The following is a 24,126-nucleotide window of genomic DNA, read 5'->3' on the forward strand; positions in this document are numbered from 1 at the left end:
GCGTAATTTATCCCAAATTTCAGACTTCAACCGGATGCAGCCTGACGTACTTCTTCCACCGTGCTGAATTTGGCCCGATGCTGATGCCGGGTCATTTTGGGTACCTGGGTCCCCTGGCTCTATTGTAGAAACATTTGTGGAGTCTGCATGATTAATCAAAGGGCCATTCCCTCACATCACCTGACAGACCAAGGCAGGAAACAAAACTGAATTCAGAAACTGATGCTCAGGTTAATTGCACTCGATCAGTCATAATACAGTCCGGTCTGGAGGATTGTCGACCACACTAATGTTTTGCAGTGTGTATGGAGGTAGTGCAGCCTGGAGGATCGTGCGAGGATGCCCACGAGGCTGTGGGGGCTTTGAAAAGGTAGGCATTTTGGAGAGGAAGCAGATGGCCCACATTAAAAGCAAAGGGCCCTTGTGACTGTCTTCAATGGCCCTGCAGAGAACTGGGTAATTAAATGAGAAATTTAATCAGATTCCTCAAATTAAATGTCCAGCTGGATAGTTCTGCAAGAACACCACTGACTACACATTTACCTAAGGGAGTGTCACCGGTGGATGCATAATTCTCCAATCAGCACACACTCATACATGATGATATTCCAGGTGATGATTACTGCTAAAGTATTCCATTCACAGTTTTGCCAGCAGGAGGCAAAGGGACATCACTGTGTGGCCACAGGAGGGTCGTTTTAATAATGGGGCCTGGGAGGAAGCAACAAAACACTGAGATGACTGGATGGGGGTTGGAATCAGTGGATTTAGCACTGTTTTCTCCTCTCTTTCTCTCTCTCTTTGAACACGACTTCAATCCTGTGCAGATTCTGAAACAGCCTTGACAGTTTTTCATCATGTTTGATGCAACATGTTTTTGACGCAACATTACAAAAAAAGGCAATCCATTGTGGACTTTCGTGACTTGACAATGTGACATGAGTCACTGATTTCTGGAGTCTTCTTTATCACAGACAGAAAAAAAAAACAGACTCTGGGTCCGTTCCGACTCATTTTGCATTCAGCAAATCCGGGAGCCGCCTCCCCTCCCTCCGCTGCTCCCGCCCCGCTGGCTCCCTCTCACACGCAGCCTGTCCTGTAGGATGGGACCAGCAGCCAGATATCCATGCATGCCTGACCGCTAGTCCACTTCCTGGATGGAAGAATGGGACATTTCCAGCACCACTTTTCTCCGCGTTGTGCATTGACCTTCGTCACGTTGCCGCCGCGGATAATCGCTTAATAATGACCACGTGTGATCGATATTATTCGACCACTTTTTGTCCTGTAGTTAAAGACAGCGATTGATCGCCGATTGACCCCTCCACACTACGGGAATGTCGCTATCTGGAAGCCCGCTACAGGCACGGTGGAGTCCAACACATTTTCAACTGTTTTTGCACAGCCGTAGTGTGCGTACCGTTTTATTCCTCGAAGCTAAAAACAGCCTCTGCTCGGACTGGAGGCGAATAAATTTGTCTTTTTGAGGAAAAAAAAACTCTGCAGCCCGAGCCGCTAACCATTTACTTTGATGCTCTGCCTTCGTGGCTGCTGTGCCAACTTCGTCTCAGCTTCGGTCGTGTGTATGTGATTTTTTTTTTTAAAGAAGAGAAAAGACTGAAAAACTTTGTCACCCGTTGCCTTCTTGTTGCTCTCGATGAGCTATCTAACATGCGGAGAATACGGGAACCGAGTTACTGGTGGATTTTATCCTTATTTTTTTTAACCTTGCCCAAACACAAAGACTGTCATCCTGGTAAGTACTTGGGTTAGCTTTCATGTATATAGCATAACTACTGAGAGTCCACTCTGTTTGTTTTTATATTAAAAGGCTAAAACGCGACTTTTGGTTGTCGAGTAAAAGACATTTTGTTCAGAGGCGACGTTTAGCCCCGGCTCCACTAACGGTTACAGGGCCGAGTCGAGTTTAACGTCCAACGGTTAAACGTTAGAGACGTTTAGCCTCCGTGATGTGTGTGCATGTTATTGATTATCCAGCTGGACTGTGTATGGCGCAAACTACCCCTCTGCTTTTAGGCTAAACATTTTACCAGTCCCGTTAAACAACTCCTGTTTGACCCGATAGCTACTGGTTGTTCATACAACATGGTGTCTGAAGAATTCATCAATCCCAGGAAACGCAGCTAATATAACATTCCTGTGAGCACTCTGTGTGATTTATGGGTATTCACTGAGTTACTTTATCTCCAGTGGAATTAGCAGTATTTCTGTCTGTGTCTGTTAAAGCTGTAGTTTTGTTGTGGTGTTTATAAGGTGCCCACAAGTTTTATTACAGGCTGAGTGTAGTTGGGGTTTATGTGGAGGTATAATCTGTGTCTGCTTACTGTCATGTGTGTAGGTAGAAACGAGGATGAGGGCGATAGTTAGCGCTGTTGGCTCGTAGATGGATGTGCATGTATGAGGGGCGATTAATGCCACCAGAGCACAAACGTAGTCCTGGAATAGCGGCTGGCAGGTTGAGATGACCGCTGTTCAAAGGCGTAGATTTCAGGGGGGGCGCAGGGGTCATGTCCCCCCCCCTCAATATTTATACTATTTAGAACAGGGGTGTCCAATTTTTCTTTTTTGAATGGGGAGCAGATTAGATAATATGAAAATACCTGGGGGCCAGCTGCTTCTTGCATCATGTAGGTTATTAGAAGAAAAAAAAATGAGACAAACAATGTTTCATCTTTAAGTGAATTTACTGTCAGCTGAACACTTCCTTGCTTTATGGTAGGGGTGGGTGTAAAATATCCCACTATTTCCAGGTATTTTTGCAGAAATGATATTCTTGACAATGGGACTAAAATACTGAGAATATTTCATTATTGATTTCAAAAATATATTCGAAATTATCTATTTTAAAGGGACAATGCAGTTTAACATACGTTCCAATACAGAATTATTGCACAGAGTCTATAAGTATTGCTAATTTTCAATCCTTGTTCCCAGTTGGGCTTTACATGCAGTTCCACAGTGTCAAAATATTCAGTTTCAAACATCATAATACACTATAAACATGGAAAACACACTAACATCAATTCACATACTACAGTACATATACCACAATACACATTTTGCAGTACACATGCATGTTTTGCAGTACACATACTATAATACATCTGTACATGAACACTGTTACCTTATAATAATCTACAGTGCAATTAACTAATATAATTGCAAAAAAAATTACAAGTGTTATTATGGTATATGTCAACATAACTGTAGTTTGCCCTCAAATATTTTGTAAAAGCTGAACAAAAACAAACTGTCAGTTCTTAAGTTTGTAAACAATGACTGTAACTCACAGTGAGATTTAGAGTCTGTGTAAAAAACAAACATACATATACATATAAATGACAGAGTTGTTTTATCCACTAGGACCTGTATGCACTGCAATTTCTCCTCCACTCTTGATTGTGTGTCACTTAGTGCTGATGATCAGATACCCCATACACACACACACACACACACACACACACACACACAGGCATGTATTTTAACAAGCAGTCTATTATGTTACAATGACTGTATATATATATATATATATATATATATATATGTATGTATGTATGTATATGTGTGTGTGTGTGTATATATATATATATATATATATATATATATATATATATATATATATGTATGTATGTATGTATGTAAGTGGGCGTACATAGGTTTGCTGTAGAACAGGCATATGACAAAATAACCTGATGCCACGTATTCCTGCGCGCAGTGCAAGAGGAGAGAGAGAAAGATGCTGTGCTGCTCAGAGCCGCAGACAGTTTACTCTGAGCGTTATGTCTCAAAAAGTTGCTTGTGGCCAGTCACAATTTTGCTTTTCAGCCTTTCCTGTGCGTAGCGGTATGACATTATTATGTCAAGTCAAAATATTGCCATTGTCACGATATGAAGTTTTTGTATCATATTAAAAACTACACTGGTATTATTGTGGACGATACGATATGGCACACCCCTACTTTAGGACTCTGTATTGGCAAAAAGCTAACAAAACAATACATACCACAACGCAGATCACAGTTCAATATATCACAATATGTTGCAATATTGTAGGCAAGTTAATATAGTGTGGTATTTTTTTTAAAGTCTAATATGAAGGAAAATTGTTATAAAGACCAATCCACCTTATGCATAAAATTTGATGTTTCCTTTTTTAACGCAATCAGAGCATAAGGATCAGTATTTATCACAGCCTCTGTAACACCCGAGGAATATGTCATATGAATGAAGACAGATTACAGCATGGCTGTCTATCTGTATGGTTTTATGGTGTTGATTTAAAAAAAAAAAAATCAGGAAACATAAAATCATGATACTGTAGTGTATTGATATTTTCTTCCACCCCTACTTTGCTGTGGCTGTATCAGCTTCGTAGCAGGAAATGTCTGATGTTAGGTTACTGTTCGTTGTTGGTTGTCTGTTGATGAAAATACATTTGTTCAACCTGCGTGGTTCCTACTTGGTACTTGTTTTTTAACTGTGTGATAGTCCTGTCATTGTGAGGTTACCAGAGAAAAATGCAAATTGATCTGGCTTTATTAACCAATAATGCATAGGGCTACACATATTATATCTTGAACAACCAGCCGAGGGCTATTTACAATCGATCTGAGGGCCACGATTGGCCCCAGGGCTGGACAAGACATGCCTGATATAGAACATTTGCATTTGTCCCCATCTAATAAAAACATCTGGCTGCATGATTGCAATATTGAGATCATTATTATTCATGAAAGTGATAGAATATTTTATTGCATTTTCACGTTTAAGAAAACAGAGCACTGATTTTATCTGACATAAGACATGAGACACTTTATTTGTCATTGTAGATGTACAACAAAATTATGTTTGTTTACTCTGTAGCTGTACACAAACATAATAAAACATGAAATGAAAGCTAAGTTAGAACCTTAAGACAAAATATAAACAAGGTAAAACTCCAAATGACGATAAGATTTAACAATGGCAAATAACTCTAATCATAAATTATAATTATACTTATATTATTATTATCATTTATGCTTAGAGTTACGAAGTGTGTCTTGCATGTCAATAAATATGGCATCAGCAGGTTCAAAGTCACTGCATGATATAAAGCATAAGTGCTTAAACCATGTTGTGCTACAATTCTGGAGTTGTTCAAAATAAGACCGGTGCAGAGTTTTCTACACAATCATTCAGTTGTGGCAGCACACCACAATAAAACATCTTCCGCCCTGAATTGATTTTATATTTTTGGAGCTGGATGTCCAAAAACAGTACCTTGGAATAGATATAGCTTGCAGTTATGCATTGCACCATACTGTCGGAGCACAGAGTGCACACTGGTTACAGAAGGAGCAGAAAACGCCAGCTGCAGTTTAAGTAAAACTTAACAGTTAATTGCGCCAGGTCTAAAAGTTTACTTTAACCGTGCAAAAGCGTCTGAATGTAGAAAGGGGACAGAATGTTAAAAAAAGGGACACACACACACACACAAAAATTTTTTTTTTTTTTTACAGCAGTTATGGAATCGTGAAGCGCTGCAGTGTTGCTGTCATTAATGTCTGAGTTGCACTGTAAAAGGACGGGGATTAACAGACACACGCGTAGCGGTATGACAACTCTTCAAAAGTGGAGGCTTGCTGTTTAGGAAGTGTTTGATTCGATATGTAGCAAAGCTTTCTCTGAGCAGAGCACGCATTTTAAATGTCAGCATTGGAGCTGATCATGTTCATTTAATTGTGTGAAGCCAAAGTGGTGGTTGTGGTATATATAAGATTAAGTGTGCAGCCTTACTAGTGCAGGATTTCAATTCTGATAAAATTAAATTCACACCATAAATTGATTAGGGAATAGGCATTATGTTATTTCCATATTTGAGTAATTGCATTAAATTATTATAGAGTACTCGCAAAAAAGGGAGAATATGGTTGCATAATTTGTCATTGTTATGTGATGGATAAACTATGTCTATGTTAAGCTAATATCGGCTGATAATAATAGCCCAATAATGTATCAATGTGACTCTATTATCATTCCATTAAAAGCATTAGAAGAATGATCTAATTATAATTAATTAATTATCTACTTTGTATAATCACTTTTATGTTAAATTTCATTTTAACATTACATCATCTGGAGGGACTCCTAGTTAGTGTCCATGATAAGTATATTGGATGCTTTATTTTGTGGCACCAATCATCTTCCATATTGAAGTTACAGTGATGTAACACAGGAGAATGGTTCCTCTCTGAGTCAGCCCCCCCTCTCTCTGTCCCAAAATCCCACAGTTCCCTGCTTCCACGTCCTTAGTTTGCAGCTTTATTGACTAGTAGCCTTCCAGGCCCATAACACATCTGAGTTTTCTCATATGGCATGTCTCAGCAGACCTCTGACACGCAGCAAACGGGCAATACAGGCTGACGGGCAGACCGGCTCCAAGGTGGCGAAGGATAAATCCAATTTAACTACTTGTACACTGTCACGTAACCGTATTCATCTATCGTCTAGGCTGGTGACCTAAATCTTTGTAATATAAATTTAGAGTTGACATAGACAGTATTACCAAACCGGTGCTTAAGTTAACATGAAAATAAAAGATTTGAAATGGAGGGGGATTATTTTCTTTCTTAAATCAGTGCATACCAGATTTAAAGGCATAGCTGTCGATGAAATTGGCCTAATTTTCGTGACATCTTAGAGAATTTCATCACAAGTATTATATATAGAGGCAATAAACAGTAATATAAAATGATCAGCCCTGTTTAGAAAAGCAGTCTTGCATGCCTTTTCTCACTTACACAAACGTCCCAGGGTGTTTTTCCCCAAAAATGTCACTTTTTACAATAATATGGAGATAAAATATTACGTAAGAGGAATAGTCAGGGTTGCAGTTTGGTAAAAACTGTAGTTATATTTGTTTTAAAGTCGTGTGGGTGGAACTGCAGCTCTGTAGTCGCCGTGAGAAGCATAGCTTGTCATTAATTATAGAAATTCTCTTGATTGCATCACTTAAGTAATGAGGAAATTATTGCATTTTATGTGACAGCTAAACAAAAAGGAATAAAGGCGTAAAGCCTGGTGATACGGCCTGGGAATAATTGGTGGCTATAGACAATAGGACTTTAATGATCAGGATTTGGGGAATTAAAATAAAAAAAACAATTTCCACTTTTTGACAGACATAATGGGCATTTTTGCTTGTGTGTACTGCGTTGTAAGGATGTCCTTTTCAAATAACACCATCACTGTCCACTGCAAATAGTATATTAGTGAGCGAACATGCTATTAATATTATTAATGAGGTCCTGATGTACTGCTGTGCCAGCAGGATGCCAGCTGTCTGGACATCACTGATGCTGGCAAAGGCATCATTATCATCAAGGTTCTCCTGTATCTTCTCTGGATAATTGGTTCGATACGTGCAGTACTGACACACAACATCTCAAAAGTAGCTTTCTCCTGATTTTAAAATAGCATCAGTGACATATGCTCAGTCTCGATTGTGTACGAGCTCAGCACACGGTTATCTGTTGTCTCTCCAACAGCTGCCTGTGCCACCCACTAAATGGTCCGATGGGGAAACACTGCAACTGTAATCACTTTTCACTCGTGCAGATAATTCTCTGTTTATCCTTTTTGCTAGCGATGCTCATCCTTTGCTTGTCGCTTTTCAGATTTAATGACCAGCTTATCTATCTGTCTAATTAGACTGGATAAACTTTAAAACAACAATGCTATCTTGTTGTTAAAAACAGCTGTGACTTGTGATGCTGGTTAAGCGGTGACCACCGCTGTGGCATGGGAAGAGCACCCAATCATGTTTTCTTCAAACTTATCAGCTGTGGAAAAAGTCTCACATTTGCATGAAAATAGCTTGCAAAACGAGCTACCTTCTATTATCCAAGTTCCTTCATCAATTGTAGTCACTGATAAAAGCAATTTTGTTTATGCTTCAAAATAGCATAATTACTTGAGATGAATGGCATTTAAAGTAACCCAAAGATGTCTGTAAGCAGTGCTTTTAGCGCAGACGAGGCAGACAGAAAAAATTAGACTCACTTCTAGAGACACTTGCAGAATAATTTAAAGTTTGAAACGATTTCTTGTAGTAGAGTGTGAATTATTTCTTTCGGGTTCAGTGTTAATGTTGCAGAATGTCCTCACTGATGGGAAATGCTGTTTGAAAAATTGGTCATAATTTCCCTGGTGTAGCCAGGGCAAGTCTAAGTAAACATTTGCAACCTTGTATTACTTTCAGAATTTATGATTTATTCAATCTTTAAATTTTTAAAAAGGGATACTTGCTCTGCGTTTCCATACTAGATGTAACATTGCTGAATGCTCTGACACCACGGTGTCATCTTCAGATATAAGAAATTAAATGAATAGACACTCAAAAGGCATTGTGTATATCCTTGAGGTCTAACAAATATTTAAATGTGTTTTTCTTTCCTCATAAAATATTTGCTCAACACATTTTTATATATTTTAACGCCCTCAAAAACATTGCTTCATAGTGCTATTAGTGGTTGGAAACTCAGGTGGATCAGACAGTATATAGACTTTAGCATGCCAGCTCTCTTGTACAAAGTCTGTATAGTGTCTGATTGAGCCTAAGTATGGATAGAGCAGGTCATTATCCGGAGAATTCCCAGTGTTGGGCGGGTGAGTGTTGATGACGTTTTTATCATGCGGGTCACGTGAAACTGAAAAAAAAACATCTGAGGCTGTAGAAGAAGGGTTAATGGCAACAAAAATGTCCAAACAGAGAGATGACGAGATTTGGGAAGCTTAGATTGTCTGACAAATTAAAGAAATGGCAGAAGACTCTGCAATTTATCACCAGATAACAAAACTGTCTACATGACCACGGCGATGTGTGAAAGAGAAACTGTTTATCATTTAAAAATATAAAGTATGTGTATATATATATATATATATATATATATATATATATATATATATATATATATATATATATATATATATATATATATATATGTGTGTGTGTGTGTGTGTGTGTGTGTGTATAAAGGAGTGTGGCTGGAGCCGCTTATCATTTTACTTTTTTTGATTCAAAACAGAATTTTTTCACACTGTCGGCGGAATTATTTTACCGTGCAAACACAACCTACCTCTTTCATTCTTTACATCACCTCCTTAAAAAGGTCGGTGTTGCAACATTTGGGCATATCCAATAATCTGTTAATATCCAAGTCTTAATGTTTAAAGTTTAAAAGTAGGTGAGATTCTCCTTCTGCGGAGAAATGTTGCCTTTTTTCTTTTTTGGAAAGCATCTGCAGCCTTGTAAACTATTGACAAGTTGGTTTGTGTACAGCGTCTCCATGACGACGCACAGAGCTGATCGTAAACAGGCCGTGTGTCACATTCTGCGGGATGCATATTCTGAATGCGCAGTATGCATGTCCAAATAATGCTATTAAAACCTGAATAATATGGCATATACCAGATGTCTTAATTGGAAAATGATACATTCGCAACATGGCTCTATTGAAAAATCCAAACCAAATATGCTGTTTACAAGACTTGTATCAAATTCATTCAGGGAATATTAGTGTGCATGCATACATACCCGGAAACGGCTAAAGACTGATCTCCAGCAGAGTGGATGAAGAAGGAGTATAAATACCTATACCCTGTTTCTCCATGACTTTAGCTGTATGTTGTTATAATGAAATTAGAAGAGAATCAATACCTATCGTACCATTTCCAGGAGCCGCAGCTGAACCAGAACGACCAGAGGGCATTACTGGCGAGGTCGCCCCGCCTGGAGATGCTGGCATTAATTCTGGATCAGCATATTTCAGTTGATATGAGCCCAACATTATGCAAACAATGCTTTCTTTAAAGGATAATTATAGTAATTTGACATTAATTATGATTAAACTGTTTATTTGTATAACTTATGTTAATCAAGGCAATCAGTCATCACTTCATTACTTGGTGTGTACGGTTGAGTTCACTCGGTCTTTCAGCCAAGATACTCCAAGCTGGTCACAGTAGCATTTTAATCATTTAGAATGACTCACAGCCACTTCACTCCGAATCATTTCATCTGTCCTAGCAACATGCAACCCAAAACACGCACACATGCAGACACACATACACACACACACAAACCGGATTCGACCAGGTTGGTTGAAACAAGGGAGGATAAATGCTTTTGGGGGGAGCCAGTGTACTTATTTCCTGTGTTTCATGACAATAGTGATTAATGTCCAGGCAATAAGGCACTGTCGCTGAAGGACGTATACTGCTGCACTCAAGGACTTGGCCATATCAATAAATGTCCTGTGTCCTTCAGTCACCATGTCCTCTTTCCCCTTAAACAATCTTGCCGTGATGTGATACTGTGTCAGCTTTACTTACAGCTGGACTGTCAGTCACCGCTGCCCTGTGGAGAGTAGACACAATGGGACCTTCAGGCTCCCTTTTCCCGGCATTGTGCTATTGTGGGTCAAATGAGCATGTATTTGCTTTGTGCTCTCTTTTTTTTTTCTCGGTGGGCTATATTCAAGATTGTCTTTTTCAGAGGAAAAGCAAATTCAAAAGTAGGCTATCACATCCACCGGGCTGATTTTCCCTGTCGTGAATTATGGCGACAATCACTGGAGATATAGGATTAGGCTGTGCATGTTTATCAAGCACGAGGTGCTCTGCAGAATGCAACATAAGCTTGATGAGAGTCAAGTTTCATTTGATGAATTGAATTTTAACCTTATGTTCTTGTCATTTTGAGTTGCTGCGGAGATTCCTAAATTTAACCTGTGCTCAAGCACATAGAAGTTATATTGTCTTTTTGTTACACTGCATTTAGGTTACTTTTAGTTCATAATGCTGTCACCACAGTCTTTAAATTTTGCCTTTACCCAGCTCTTCAACTCTACGGTGAGTCACTGTGTATTATGCCAGGACAGACAAGTGTTTTGTTTGCATGGAACAGCAACATAATGCTTAAATGAAACTGAAATGACGCCATGCAAACCTGACAGTCCTTAGATCTTTGGCATTGGTTGTTTTATTTTGCAGAAACACCTGAGGGTGTTGCTTTATGCAACTGAAAGCTTTAGCACTGTCGTTCCTTTTCATTGGGCTGCTTAAAACGTAATGATTTTGTGAATTTTTTGGAAAGATTCATTTGGACATAGTTTGTTATGGTTTTATAGGCCTTTTTTTTCTTTAGTTTTGATGTCTGACAGATTTCTGTGGCCAATATCAATATTTTAGAGTTAAATTAACTGCTATTTTGATTCTTTGGACAACTGTAGGATATTTGCTGACATCACAAAGTCTGCCCCGATATGATTTCAATTCAGTTCAGGGGCCAGCGATTGATATGAGACAATATCAGTGAAGGTCCTCATTGTCTTTCTTGCTGCTTACCATAACCTGCCTGATGCCAGGTTGCTTAGCCCTGTTTGAATGTTTAAGAAGGCGGTGTGCTTGGCAGGGGTGGAAATTAACTTTTTTTTGTCCACTTTCGATTGTAGTTGATTGATTCGAAACTCTAGCAGCCTATCAGTAGATTACCATTGTTTTTTTGGCTGGTAAGTGAAGCAAATCTAACAGCCACTTGCATATTTTACCAGCATTTGACTGCTGTCTGATGCTAATTTTGAACCCTGGTGCATGAACAAATGGTGACGCAGACGTGCCAGAGAAATTTCAAAGTAAAGGCCTATCCTGAAAATGGCGAACGTATCAATGTTTTCACTTTGCATTGATAATATTGGATCACTGATCACGGAATCAATGCATCAATCCAGAGTGATTTATTGTTACACCCATACAGTGTTTAATGTTACTGTCTTTCCAACCTCCATAAATTCAGAGGTTTTTGGGGGTCCATAAGCACAGAGCGGGCAAAACTCTAAAGGTTTTTCCTTCCTCAGCAGCACTCTGTGGACTTTGAGTCACAATGTTGCTAATTGATCAGCTGATCCTATCAGAGCTGATCAGATCTAAATGAAGAGAGGAGCAGCTTCTGCAGAGGCAAATGCAAACACATTTTTAGAATGAGGGCAATGAACGGTTATGTTTCATTTTCACCGTGCCTGGCTTTCTGCTGCTCTGTCTGGGTGCTGCGCCTCGAGAGTGAGATGCAATTAATAATCGAATGATATAGTGTATATATTCAAACAGCACACCTAATGAATGGCCCAGCTCCAAATATGGAAAATGTACTTTTGTTAAGCGAAGAGTAATTTAACACGCCAGCTTAAAACTATAAATTATCTTTGGGTTTAGCTGCTGTTTTAATCACAAGTGTTGGTTCTGTAATCTCCAGTTTGACTATTTTAATCAGTTTGCAGAACTAATTTAGGTCCTTTTTTCAGATTACATGTAGATTTTTGAGAGAGCAGACAAAAATATGGCACCCTATAGTTGTATAATCACCCTCAACCCTTTGGTGGAAGTCTTTAAAGGTCTGTCGCTAAGGATGAGTAGCAGCTGTCACAGGCCTACAGCCTGATACCCAAAATATTTCTTAAAATGTTGCAGTTTTTGCCAAATTGGTGCCAGACTTGGGGATGATTAGATGCAGTAGTAAATGAGGCAGTTGTAGGCTTAAAAAATCCATAGAAGCATTGAAAAATGTGGGCAATGGGAATTTGAAAATGTCCTCTTTATCGGGGAAACATGATAAGCAGGTTGCTTTGACATATCGCATCACAGTTTGATGATGTATTGTTTATTTTGGGAGTACAGACTAGAGTCATCCTGTACTTCACTACATAACAGGCTTGATAATGAGATAGTAACCTATTAAGGGTCATTCATCATAAGCATTTGACACAAGTGGTAAATAAAGAATAGCTGAGTTTAACACTGAGTTGATATCCACTCTTCCACTCCAGTGCCAAACCCACTTCATTAATTCCTTGTCGAAAGCGTTTTTCCCCCTCCCTAAGTTAACACCCTGAGAGATCAGTCCCCGGGCTCTTTCCTTTGGGTTTCGAATGAGATTGATGTTCTGTTTGTTTCTCTCACACACTTCGTCTGTCTCCCTGGGAGCTTTCTCTATTTCGAGAGAAAGCTCTAAAACAACAATGGAGGGGGGTCATTGTTGTTTAACCATGTTACTAAAAAGACGACAAAGCATTTCGGTTGGTGTTAATGTTAATATATTGTATCTTAAAGTTTACTTGTTGATTTTTAACAGTTTCACCAAATTAAATTTGTGAGAGGAATATGTGGTGTTGTGAAAATGACAGGGGCAGCTAGTGTGAAAATTTGGTGTTGGTTGGTTTCAGAGGCCTCCAAGGGAGAAGATGTGCTGAGTTGGATAGTTTTTAGAGGCAGAACAGGAGTTTCAAGACTACCCTATCGATCCTGTTGACATGCTCCCCTTTGGGGAATGCAAATGTTTCTGTTTCTCAACACAAACATTCAAACCCTCCTGGTAGTGGAACCCTAATTAACTTGGGATTTGAATACCTTGGCCTTTCCCTTTGACATTTTCATATTTCAGTAAGACGTTTAACGCTTGCTCAAAAAAGACAACTCTCGTCTTTATTAGACCGTGAAAAGAATTTCTATGATAACACGGTCAATAGTTTAATTTGTTGAATGTTTAACAAAAATAAAAATGCCTTCCAGTTGAATTACAGTTTATTTTGTGTGCTCAAAATTTGTTTATTTGGAAAAAACCCTTGAGATGTGCTATCTTGTTTTCGACACAAGATAGCCTCAACACTAAATATACAATAATTCAATAGATTAAAATATAATAATAGAAATACAATCAAAGATGTGATAACGTACAGACAACTGATAAAAACAAGCAACTCACAGACAAAACAAAACAAAACAAGAAAACATTGATTAACTACAGAAAGCAGTTTCTGAGGAAATTGTTGGGATGAGTGCTTAATGCTGAAAAGCTGACTCTACACTGAAATAAGGGCTTAAATGTCTAAGAATAAGGTGAAGTCTAGGGCTGCAACAACGAATTGATAAATTGTTTATAATTGATTACAATCAATTATAATAAAATAAAAATAAAATTATCGATTCTTTGTGTCACGCAATTATTCCGTCACTCACCGTGGCCGATGTTTTGAAGAGACATGGCAGAGGCAGAGAGGATATTTCATACCAAAACTTCAAAAGTTTGGAGCACTTCACATTATGCAAAACAAGGAAGTGTATTAACTGCAAAATATAGGACAATGACACGGCACGCAAGCACGGCAGTTATGACGCAATGTCTAAAACGAAAGTGAAAGTGAGGAGGAGAGCTTAATGGCATGATAAGTCTCAACAAAAAAACAGGCATGGTCAGTTTTAAAGTAAGGAAATGTAACGGTATGCTGTTAAAGCTGTCAACATTTACTTTTTGAATTGTTTCATATTTGATTTTGTAGTCATTTATAATTTAATATTATTTTGACAGCTCAGGGATGTTTAAACTGTCTGTTTATGCTCTGCACTCTTGCTCTGTTGTCAATGATAATCTGTTTTTGATCAAAGTCATGGGAGAAAAAAAGCTTATTTTATTGTTATTTCTGTTTTTATTTGTTTAAATCTGATTAATCGACCGATTAATCGATTATCAAAAATAATCATTAGTTGCAGCCCAAGTGAAGTCATAGAATGGCTTTCAGTGTGGGAATAAGTTTAATCATGTATGTCATTGAAATTTTGAATAGTACCATTGATGTAAAAAAAAAATGTGAAGTATTTCAAAGCTTGCTGAAAAACTGACTGCACTGCAATACTGTTTTAAAGGTGAAAGACGAAGACGTAATAGAACATTGATTAATAAACTGCAAACATTACAACTTCAAGGGGGCCAATAATATATAAGCAGTAGAGTGTGAGTGGATCACCAGCTAAAATCGTGTTAAAATGTAAGATATGGACAGCTTCATTTATAACAAGTGCAGTTTCAAGTTTTTTCTTTTACATTTTCATATTTAAGACATGTTTAATTCTCGGCCCAAAAAGTTAACTCATCTTTATAAGACTGTGAAAAGACTTTTCATGACAACAAGGTCAACAACAGGTTTAATTTGTTGAACATTAAACAAAAATTAAAATGCCTTCCAGTCAGTTAATTTTAATTTTAATTTTAATTTTAATTTTAATTTTAATTTTAATTTTAATTTTAATTTTAATTTTAATTTTAATAGTAATTTTAGCTGTGCTGTCATACAAATTCTCGCATGTCTGCTGTATCTGTAGGTGTGACAGCTGCTGTATGTTATTGTCATTGCGAATCTTAACCCCACAACACAAGTGTTTACCACAGCGGAGCTGGCCTGTCCCCAGGTAACCACTGATCACTGAGGGACTCAAAAGATCATGCGTCCCAACACATAGCAGCCGGTGCGAGGAAGGTGGGAGCTAGCAACCACTCTGCCTCAACAGCCTCACAGTTCTCAAAATGATCATCTGCGTGGCTGTAAATGAAATGCTATGAATAGGCTCAATGGCACAAATGACATTAGTGAGTGCTATCTTGATAAAATGGAAGTGGATGCTGTCATAAAAAAAAGGTTTCATCTTATATTCAAGCATGTGAATATTACAATTGTCCTGTCAATAGATAGATTCAAGTATGTTACATTCAGTAAAGATGATTCAGAGGGCAGCGTAAGGGCATGCATTTTAGCTCTAGCAGCACTTATAGTTCTCATATCTAAAGATAGCATATAATCAGAGCTGGGTGATGAATCAAATTTTATTATGAATTATGATTTGGCTTCCAGTCATCAGCTAAGATAATCGAGATAAAAACAATTATGGTGCCGCATTTAGTTTCGCATTAATGCTCTCGTTTTTATCTTTTGTTGTGAATGTAGCGCTCCTCTTTCCTTCACCACTGTGTGTTCAGTGTTGCCAACATGGCAACTTTCTCATTGGATTCAGCAACTTTTCAGACTTGGGGAGTTTATTTGTTGTGACAAATTTAGCAGCCTCAATTCAATTTCAGTTCATTTCAATTTCAATTATTATTTATTTCAGACACACAGAAGGGACAATAGCAGCAAAAAGAAAAGAAAAAGAAGACAAAACAAACAAACAAACAAAAGAAAAAGAAAATGCCAAAGATCATCATTCAATTTAAAAAACGGTTCCAGTGCAGACTATCTCATTGGGTGGCTTATTCACACCATCAGGGAAAACCTGAGAAATATATTCAAATTTACTGTACTGTTATTCATTTCAGTGCATGCTGTTCAGAGTAATTGCAGTTCATGGCTCTTCTGCCGACAGTGCAGATTATCTCCCCCTCCTCATATAGATTTATATATTATTCGTTTTTATTTATCTCAATATTTTTCATATTTGTTTTTCTATATCTCTATATCTGAAGTTCATGAAAATCCACAGTTATATAGGCAATATTTTTTTTTAAAAAAGAGTTCAATGTTTCCAAAGGCAGTGGGTTGTTAAAAAATCAAGATCTTAGTATTGACCAAAATAATCATTCATGATTTTTGCCATAAGGAGCAACCCTAGATCTAACTGATCTGTGTAAAGGAGCAACAATTAATCGATGAAAAAATTGACAGGAAGTCATTATTAGGCTAACTCTGCAACTAATTAATCATAATCAAATCATAATTTAACCATCAAATAATAATTCAGTCTTCCAGCTTCTCAAATATAAGGATTTGATGGCTGATCTTAATCACACTGTTCTAACTGAATTTCTTTGGATTTTGGACGTTTTTTAAAACAAGATAAGACATTTGAAGACATCACCTTAAACTGTTGGTCATTGTAACAGGCTTTTCCCACCATTTTCTGATGTTTTGTAAGCAAAGCAATTAATCAATGACCTAATTAGCAGATTAATTGATAGTTGCTGCCCTAGATTTGTGATCATAGGAAAGTCAGAAATGTAGAGTAGATGTCCTGCTTTAAAGGTCGGGATTCAAAGACTTATTCCAGTGTGTCTGTGATTTGAAAAGTGTCATAATAGCCTCATTACTGTGCAATGATCACTTAACCTGTAGTCAGGTCAGGCAGGCCCACATAACCAACAGTATTAAAAGATAAAAGAGGCACTTGCTCATGGCTGGAACCCTGTTAGGTGCATGGGATAAAAGCATTTCCATAACTGTGAGGCATATTTTGTGCTAGATATCGGAGTATGTTTTTATGGCCCACAGTAGAGCTAATATAGACCAACAGATTAACAAAAGCATATCTGTGTCTTCTAGAAAAGTAAAAAACATGTATTTTCAATTAAAATCAATAAATGGAAATAGAGTCAAGGTATTGACTGAATATCTCATATTTGAGGGGGCACTGTGAATATCTCTGATCTTTTAATAGCTAATAAAACAACTCCTGTTGCTGATCTTTTTTTTTTTTAATACCCAAGATGAAAAGTGATGTTTTTTCTAAGATAATGAAGGCAGCTCTGGAATCTTAAAGGCAACTGAATATCACTTGAATTTAATTAATGGTAAAATGAAAACCTTGTATTAGAATCACAGTCTGTCCAAAAACTTGCCCATTGCATTTGTAACATCAGCCATATTTTTTATTGAATGATAATTGATCAGTCATCATGAATTTGGTCAGAGCTGATCAGATCAATGGATTAGAGGAGCAGCTTCTGCAGAAGCAAATGGATGCAAACTTTTTGACCAAGCACAATTGACAATCACGTTTCGCTCTCACTGCGCGATTCTGCTGCTCCATTTGTGCCCAGAATATGCTCTGAGAATGTGTTGTAATAACCAACTGAATAGTATATATTTTCCAGTTAGGGGTCAACTGATAGTGGCTTTTCAGGGGTGATACCGATACTGATTATTAGTACTTTATGAGAGAGATAACTAATGTTTGGAACTGATATGCATTTACAATAAAAATGAAAACGTTTCTGTTGAAATTTAGAATTTGGAATATAACAAACTCCAGAAAAAACATTGTTTAAATGCCTTTAGCAAATGTTCAATCAAAACTGAAACTTTCAACATCATTTACAGCAAGTTTCCAGAAACTTGTTTTGTAATGGTCAGTGAAAATAAAAATAAAAATGAATAAGTAAAAATAGCTCTGTGAGGTTTTACACAGTAAACGTTTCTCCCATGCTGATATTTTCTTTGCACGGATTGCAGATTGCCTTCCCTGGTGTTGGTTAAGTGTAATACCCACACTTTCTCATTCATTAATTTTATCCTTGATCATTGAAATGAAACGCTTATACTGATAATCTGCAAAATGCCAATTAACAGCTCTGATAATTAGCAAGGCTGATAAACCGTCGACCCCCAATCCCAACAGTGTTCATAATGAATTGTCCAGCCCCAAAAATATAAAATCAGTATGTGGTGGCAGAAGCTTTGATTGTGACGCGCGACCACAAATGAAAGACTGTGTGGGAAACCCTGCTGCTAAATGATATGTCCTGTAGATCTGTAAAAACCTGCAATCCACACTTCTCGTGTCCTCAGTAATATACCTGATAAGTGTGAAGTGGATCAGATGAATAGTCGAGAAAATCAAAGGACAATTGGACGGACAGACAGGGATTGCCCCTGTTGTAGCTGGATGCTCATTAGCTGTACATTTTTTTCCTGCATGTAGGTGATAAAATTGGTGCCAAGGTGCCTCCGATAAGTTTGATGTGACATCGTATGCTTGTCTACTGTTGACTGACCCGAATGGGACTCACTTTCATATCCTAGCAGACAACCACCAGGCAGCCATGTATGAAAGCAAGGCCAAGCAAGTGTGTGAATTTGGAGGAGCTGTGGTCTGAGCAGATGTCCTCATTTGTCGTGAGTTATATGTTGGCATAGATAATGGGTACCATAATAGCCTTGTAATCCCTTTTGGCTAATTAGCGGCCATCTTATTGTGACATGCCAAAGATTTCTTCCTTCACAATACCTCTAAAGTTAATCAGCAGGATTATGCTCTTATTGTTTGGACAGCAGTTTTGAAAATCTGTATTTAAAGTTGTTATGAGGAAAAGAAATGCCACACTTATAATCATAGATTTGGGCACAGAGAAACTGAATCAGAGACTCTCTGTCATTACTAAATACAACGGTAATTATAAGGTCGTCTTTTTATTCATTTTGATTTAGTTCATAACCAGATTGATAGGTTTGAACAGTTGGAAACACACTGTTATTTAAGTCATCAAAAAAATGAAAATGAAAGTAACTTCAGGAAACTGACAATATCAGGGTCTGAAAAAGAAATTCTTTCTCTTTTTTTTTTAGCTCACAATTAGACATTAGCATGCTATTTTTGGGCAGTGTAATGATAGAAACATGACAGTGGGTAATGAATACATCATGAATCCAAGAATACTTACAGCTTCAGTGTGTATGACTTCCACAGGAAGAATATAAACTCACTTAATGTGCATAAGAAGTTTACATTTAATGTGAATTTAATTAGCAGCACTATGAAACAATGTCAGTTTTTAATTCATTGTGTTATAAGAAGCTCAAATGATGTAGTGATGCTGTGTAAAATGTATGTTGGACCATGCTGGTCCAGCAGGTCTGTCTTTTTTTTTCCACAATGTTTGCATCTCTCATTCCCCAAACACAATTATACATCCTGGTCCTTGTAGAGAAAGAAATAATGAACAGCATACAGTAAACATTACATTCTAGGGAGGCTGCTAAAGAGGTACCGAGTGCATTCCTCTTCGTGGTTTTATTTATCGTTTCTAAATCCAGCCTTCAAGTATTGATTAGACTCCAACATCAAAAAGCGTTTAAAGAGGAAGGGAGGTGGTCTGACTGCTTGTATGGCCCCGGGCTGGTATGAAGAGCCTGTTTGGAAGTGATGCATGCAAAGTCGTAGTGCAGTGGTATTATTTATGGCTAACATTGAGTCATTTGGCGAGTGAGCTTTTTCATCAGATGTTTCATGTTTTTTTCTGATGTTTTCACATTTCCACAGGTATTTGATTCCACATACTTTTTGAATTTGCGTCTTTATTTATAGTAGCATTTTGCAACAGAAATATCTTCACTGTAGCTACAACAGCATACATTTTCAGACCAGGTGTCCCGAGATCAAATCACTGGCCCGGCAGTATCAGTGTCACGCTCTACCTGTTGAGTCAAATGGACCTATTTACATAGCCAGTAATCAACCATCGCCGTTCATGAAAACCAGTAATGTGTGAGGAGTGTATTGTATCCACCGGAGGCAGCTGAGTTTATTTCAGAATCAATAACTAGACAATTCATGCAGGGCTGCACACCATGTCCTCAGGAATGACCTCATAAGCTCTTGGCACTTAAGCGATCCAATTGCCACATATTGAAAATTGAAAACCTCACTTTACACAGTAAATTTTCTTGACATTGTCAGAGCCATTATGTACGGTCCTGCCACTGTGTGCAGAGACACGTTGGAGGATTGTTTATTGTAGTCTGGGATGGGAACAAGCTTTAGCTGGTCTGGTAAAGGGGTCACTAGCCCTGAATTTGTTTAATCTTGTTAATGGTTTTCATCAGAGGCCCCTGATGCACTCAATCAGTGAGCGCTGCAGCTATTTAATGCACTTACTTTACTGTACCAGCGTTTGCCCTAGAAGCACACTCAACAGCAGATTGACGCAATTCAGATTTACTTTGTAATTTCATCATTTCTGGGGTGTAGTCATCTATTGTGTTCAGCCTGTATATGAGTGGCTTTGTTAAACATTGACTCCTCCACAGGAAGCACGCTGTTTTAATTCAAGAGTCAGTTTTGGTCAGACAATAGAACAATAGTTCTTTACCAGCTTCTTATGAATAGAGAATAAATGCCAGGATGTTTTATAGTTTTTTTTTCCCCTTTTTTTTTTTAAAAAGGAAGGTTGAATAGACTTTCATCTAGACCTTTTTGTCCACATGCTCCATAAAAGCATGCACTGTGTTTCTTACTCATTCCTTGTAGCACAAGGTTGAAGAACAGTGTGACATGTGATACATTGCACTGCTCAGGTCTTGTCACCTCTGATTTTTGTAGCTAATAAAAATCCTCATAATGGAACTTTTTTAAGGGGGGAGGAAACTGTGAAAAGGCAGGTGTCATAACTGAGAGTTGGTTGAGAGTGGGTGACACAGCTGCATTAGATTTTCCTGACTATACACAAAGTGTTCAGTTTTTGCCTTATTCTGAAAAACATATTATTTCTACTGAGCTGTTAACATGCTAATAATAATGAATATTCTTCTAATATTTCCATTTACATGCCACTGTACATACTCTGATTAATGTAAAATGCCCTGTTGTGTTTGACGGGGGTTGATACTCTAACATAGTGGTTCCCAACTGGTGGGTGATGGTGCAAATGTGCAAATTGTGAGTCCATTTTTTAAAAATCATTTTGCCGTGATAATTTTAATTAATCGAATTATTCGATTTGCTCGAGTAATTGTGTCAGCCCTAATCAGCACTGTTAGCTTGTTTACTATATGATGTGAATCCTGCTGTCACACTGAATGTCCTGCAGAGCCCTGTTCAAACTATTATGGAAACCAAAACCAATCTTGGAATATTGGTATAGAATAGCCAAATCCAATTCCACTGGCATAAATCTGACTCAGGTACAGTCCCAGAGATACTTTGCTGTCTAATTTTTTTCCTCCCACCCCTTCTATTTCGTAATGTCCAAGTGGTATATGCTGTTTATATGAGACATATCAAATTCAGAACATTGTCACGTTGGGAGTGAAAGGGCAGTATTGGTGTGCAAGTAAATGTAGTCACTGAGATGGTGTATATTTTCAGAAAGGTTTGGAGAAAAGATACAGAGCAGTTGTGGCATAATGAGAAAGTTGAGTGTGCCTCCTTTGACCTTCCTGTTATTCTGCTCACTTTGTGCTTTGTTGTTCAAGTTCCCCGATGAAACACAAACAAAAATGTTTTCTGTTTGGAAGGAGGTCCAAGGCTGTAAAGCACACAATGCCTACAACTGTGTGTGTGTGCATGTGTGTGTTTAAAAGTATTCCGGCCTTATTTAAAAGTTGGTTTTGAGTTTCTGTCACATCACTATTTCTACTCCTCTCTATATCTTACTTTGTATTTTAGGGCTCTCAGCACCCTGCATGACATAGAAAAACACATCTCGGCTCAGCTCAGTTGAATGTGCAGTAGCACTTCCTGTCAATTATCATGATGACCAAAGAAGCCAGACAGGCCTTGACATGCACCGACATGCTCATACATGCAAAATAATAAAAAAAATGAAAAGAGATTTAGAGAAGGCGTCAAGGGAAATTTTTTAAATTAGTTCGGGGAATTTTTCATTTTAGTTTTACTTTTCATGCAGTTACTCAAGGAACAGTTTTAACTCAACTAATGGGCTTAACTTCACTTAACATGGCTGCATTTCTTTGGCCCAAGGGTGCTGATGCCCTCTTTGCTGAAGCTGCTTGTTTGTTTTAAGCTGTGTAGGCCTAAATATCGGCATTGGGGTTTGAGATGTTGTTTTATTATTTCTGAGCTTGATGTTTAAGCCCTAAGGCTCGACTCCCTCTCTTCCATATCTTTGGCTGATCTTGGCAGTTCTCATGTTCCCGAGGTCCTTGGTGTGACTCAAACACTTCCGGGGATATCTAGCCACATCACCCACTTCCAGAGAAATGAGAAACACATGCACTCTCTAGATCATGTTCTACTTACCCTCTTTCTACACCCGACCTTGTTTTACTTGGACCGGTGTCCATGTAAACCTCCTGTACACTGAGTCAGGTGATTGGCACTTGAAATGAAAAAAGCACATCTGAAATGTAGGTGTGTTTGTCATAAATATACATTAGTGATTCACCGAAACAGAAAGCCCAAGCAGATGTTCTCACATTTGACAGACACCATGGATTGCAGATGAGATTGTACAAACAGCAGCTGTCTCCCTCAGTATGCACATTTTGTTCCTCATAGACATAGCAATTTTGCATCAAGAGTCTGCCCTTTATACACTCGTGATGACTGCAAAAAACACACACTGTTTAGTACAAATTCAGACGGAATAATGTAAAAGTTGTTAAGACTGTAGTTTGTCTAATTAGTAAATTTAATGATATGCCTTCTCTCCTCTTCTAATTAAAGGACGAGCTGAGAAAATGGGGATGGGTGATGTGAATGAGCTGTGCTTCTCTCTCTCTCAATGACTGTCAAAGTGTCTGTATGTAGCTGCGTGAATGTAAAGCAGAGCAACGCTGCGGGAGAATGCGAACGATAACAACACTGGCTGACATGTCGGAGAAGTATTGACCATATTCAAACACACATTTTGGTGAAACCTAATAATGTGCATGCTCTCAAGGGAAGTTAGTGTTGCTGTGTTATTTTACACATTTTTTTGCTTCTTTTTTGAGCGCCTGGTTGTCAAGTGAAGTAGTGTCAGGACAGCTGTTTAACTGCCGTGTCTTGTTCCCAGTTTTATGTTAAAGAGGTGGTGAAGGTGTGTATAACACACAGTAAAAAAAAAAAAAAAAAAGCACAAATCATCCTATTGCCCTAAAAGGATACACGTGTTGATTCTCTTCTAATTTTCTTCAGTGAATTGATCCCACTAACATGTATTATTTGGAGTTGCCAAAGCCAGATTCCAGCTTTTTCCTTATATCCAAAAATGCATAAAAACACACCAATGAGCCACACTATTGTTCCTCTGCGACATGTTCCTTCATTACCATTAACGCAGGCGCTGTAGTTTATTTTGAGGATCCCACTAACACCATCCTGCTTCAGTAATTACTCACTCACACACGTGCGTTTGAAAATACACAGACAAACACACTTTTAACTCCTGTTGAGTAATGTCTGCTAGCCTTTTGAAATGATAGTATATATTTGTGACCTGTTTTTGATTAATTCTGCTCAGTGGGGGGGGGTTGAAGGTTTAACAGGCTAACTAATGTTGATTTGGTTTATTTTTTGAAACCTCTTTCTATTGAGTTTTCAATATGCACAATATAAGTCTTATAATATAAGCTGTGCATATTACATTAACAATAGCCGCCCGAAAACCCCCTCCTGCGCTCCCCCATCCTGCCCATCCTGGCTCAAGCAATAAGAAGAAAGACAATAACAATGTCAACAGAGAGAAAAAGAAGAAAAGAAAAAAAACATGTTTTTTATGCCCATATACACGCAATATGCATATTCATG

At 38.0% G+C, this 24,126-nt stretch overlaps 1 protein-coding gene across 1 annotated transcript in view; it reads left to right on the top strand.

Annotated features, from left to right (window-relative positions):
• Positions 1 to 1,048: 1,048 nt before the first annotated feature.
• Positions 1,049 to 24,126, top strand: part of ca16b (carbonic anhydrase XVI b) — a 139,849-nt gene continuing 116,771 nt past the window's right edge. Inside the window, exon 1 of the mRNA XM_042507475.2 lies at positions 1,049 to 1,756. Coding sequence (XP_042363409.2) covers positions 1,672 to 1,756 — 85 coding nt within the window. The 5' untranslated portion in view covers positions 1,049 to 1,671. The remainder of the gene's footprint in view (positions 1,757 to 24,126) is intronic.

The sequence above is a fragment of the Plectropomus leopardus genome, chromosome 2 (assembly GCF_026936395.1).
Source record: "Plectropomus leopardus strain MGB_pleo_1.0 chromosome 2, ASM2693639v1, whole genome shotgun sequence".
NCBI lineage: Eukaryota > Metazoa > Chordata > Actinopteri > Perciformes > Serranidae > Plectropomus > Plectropomus leopardus.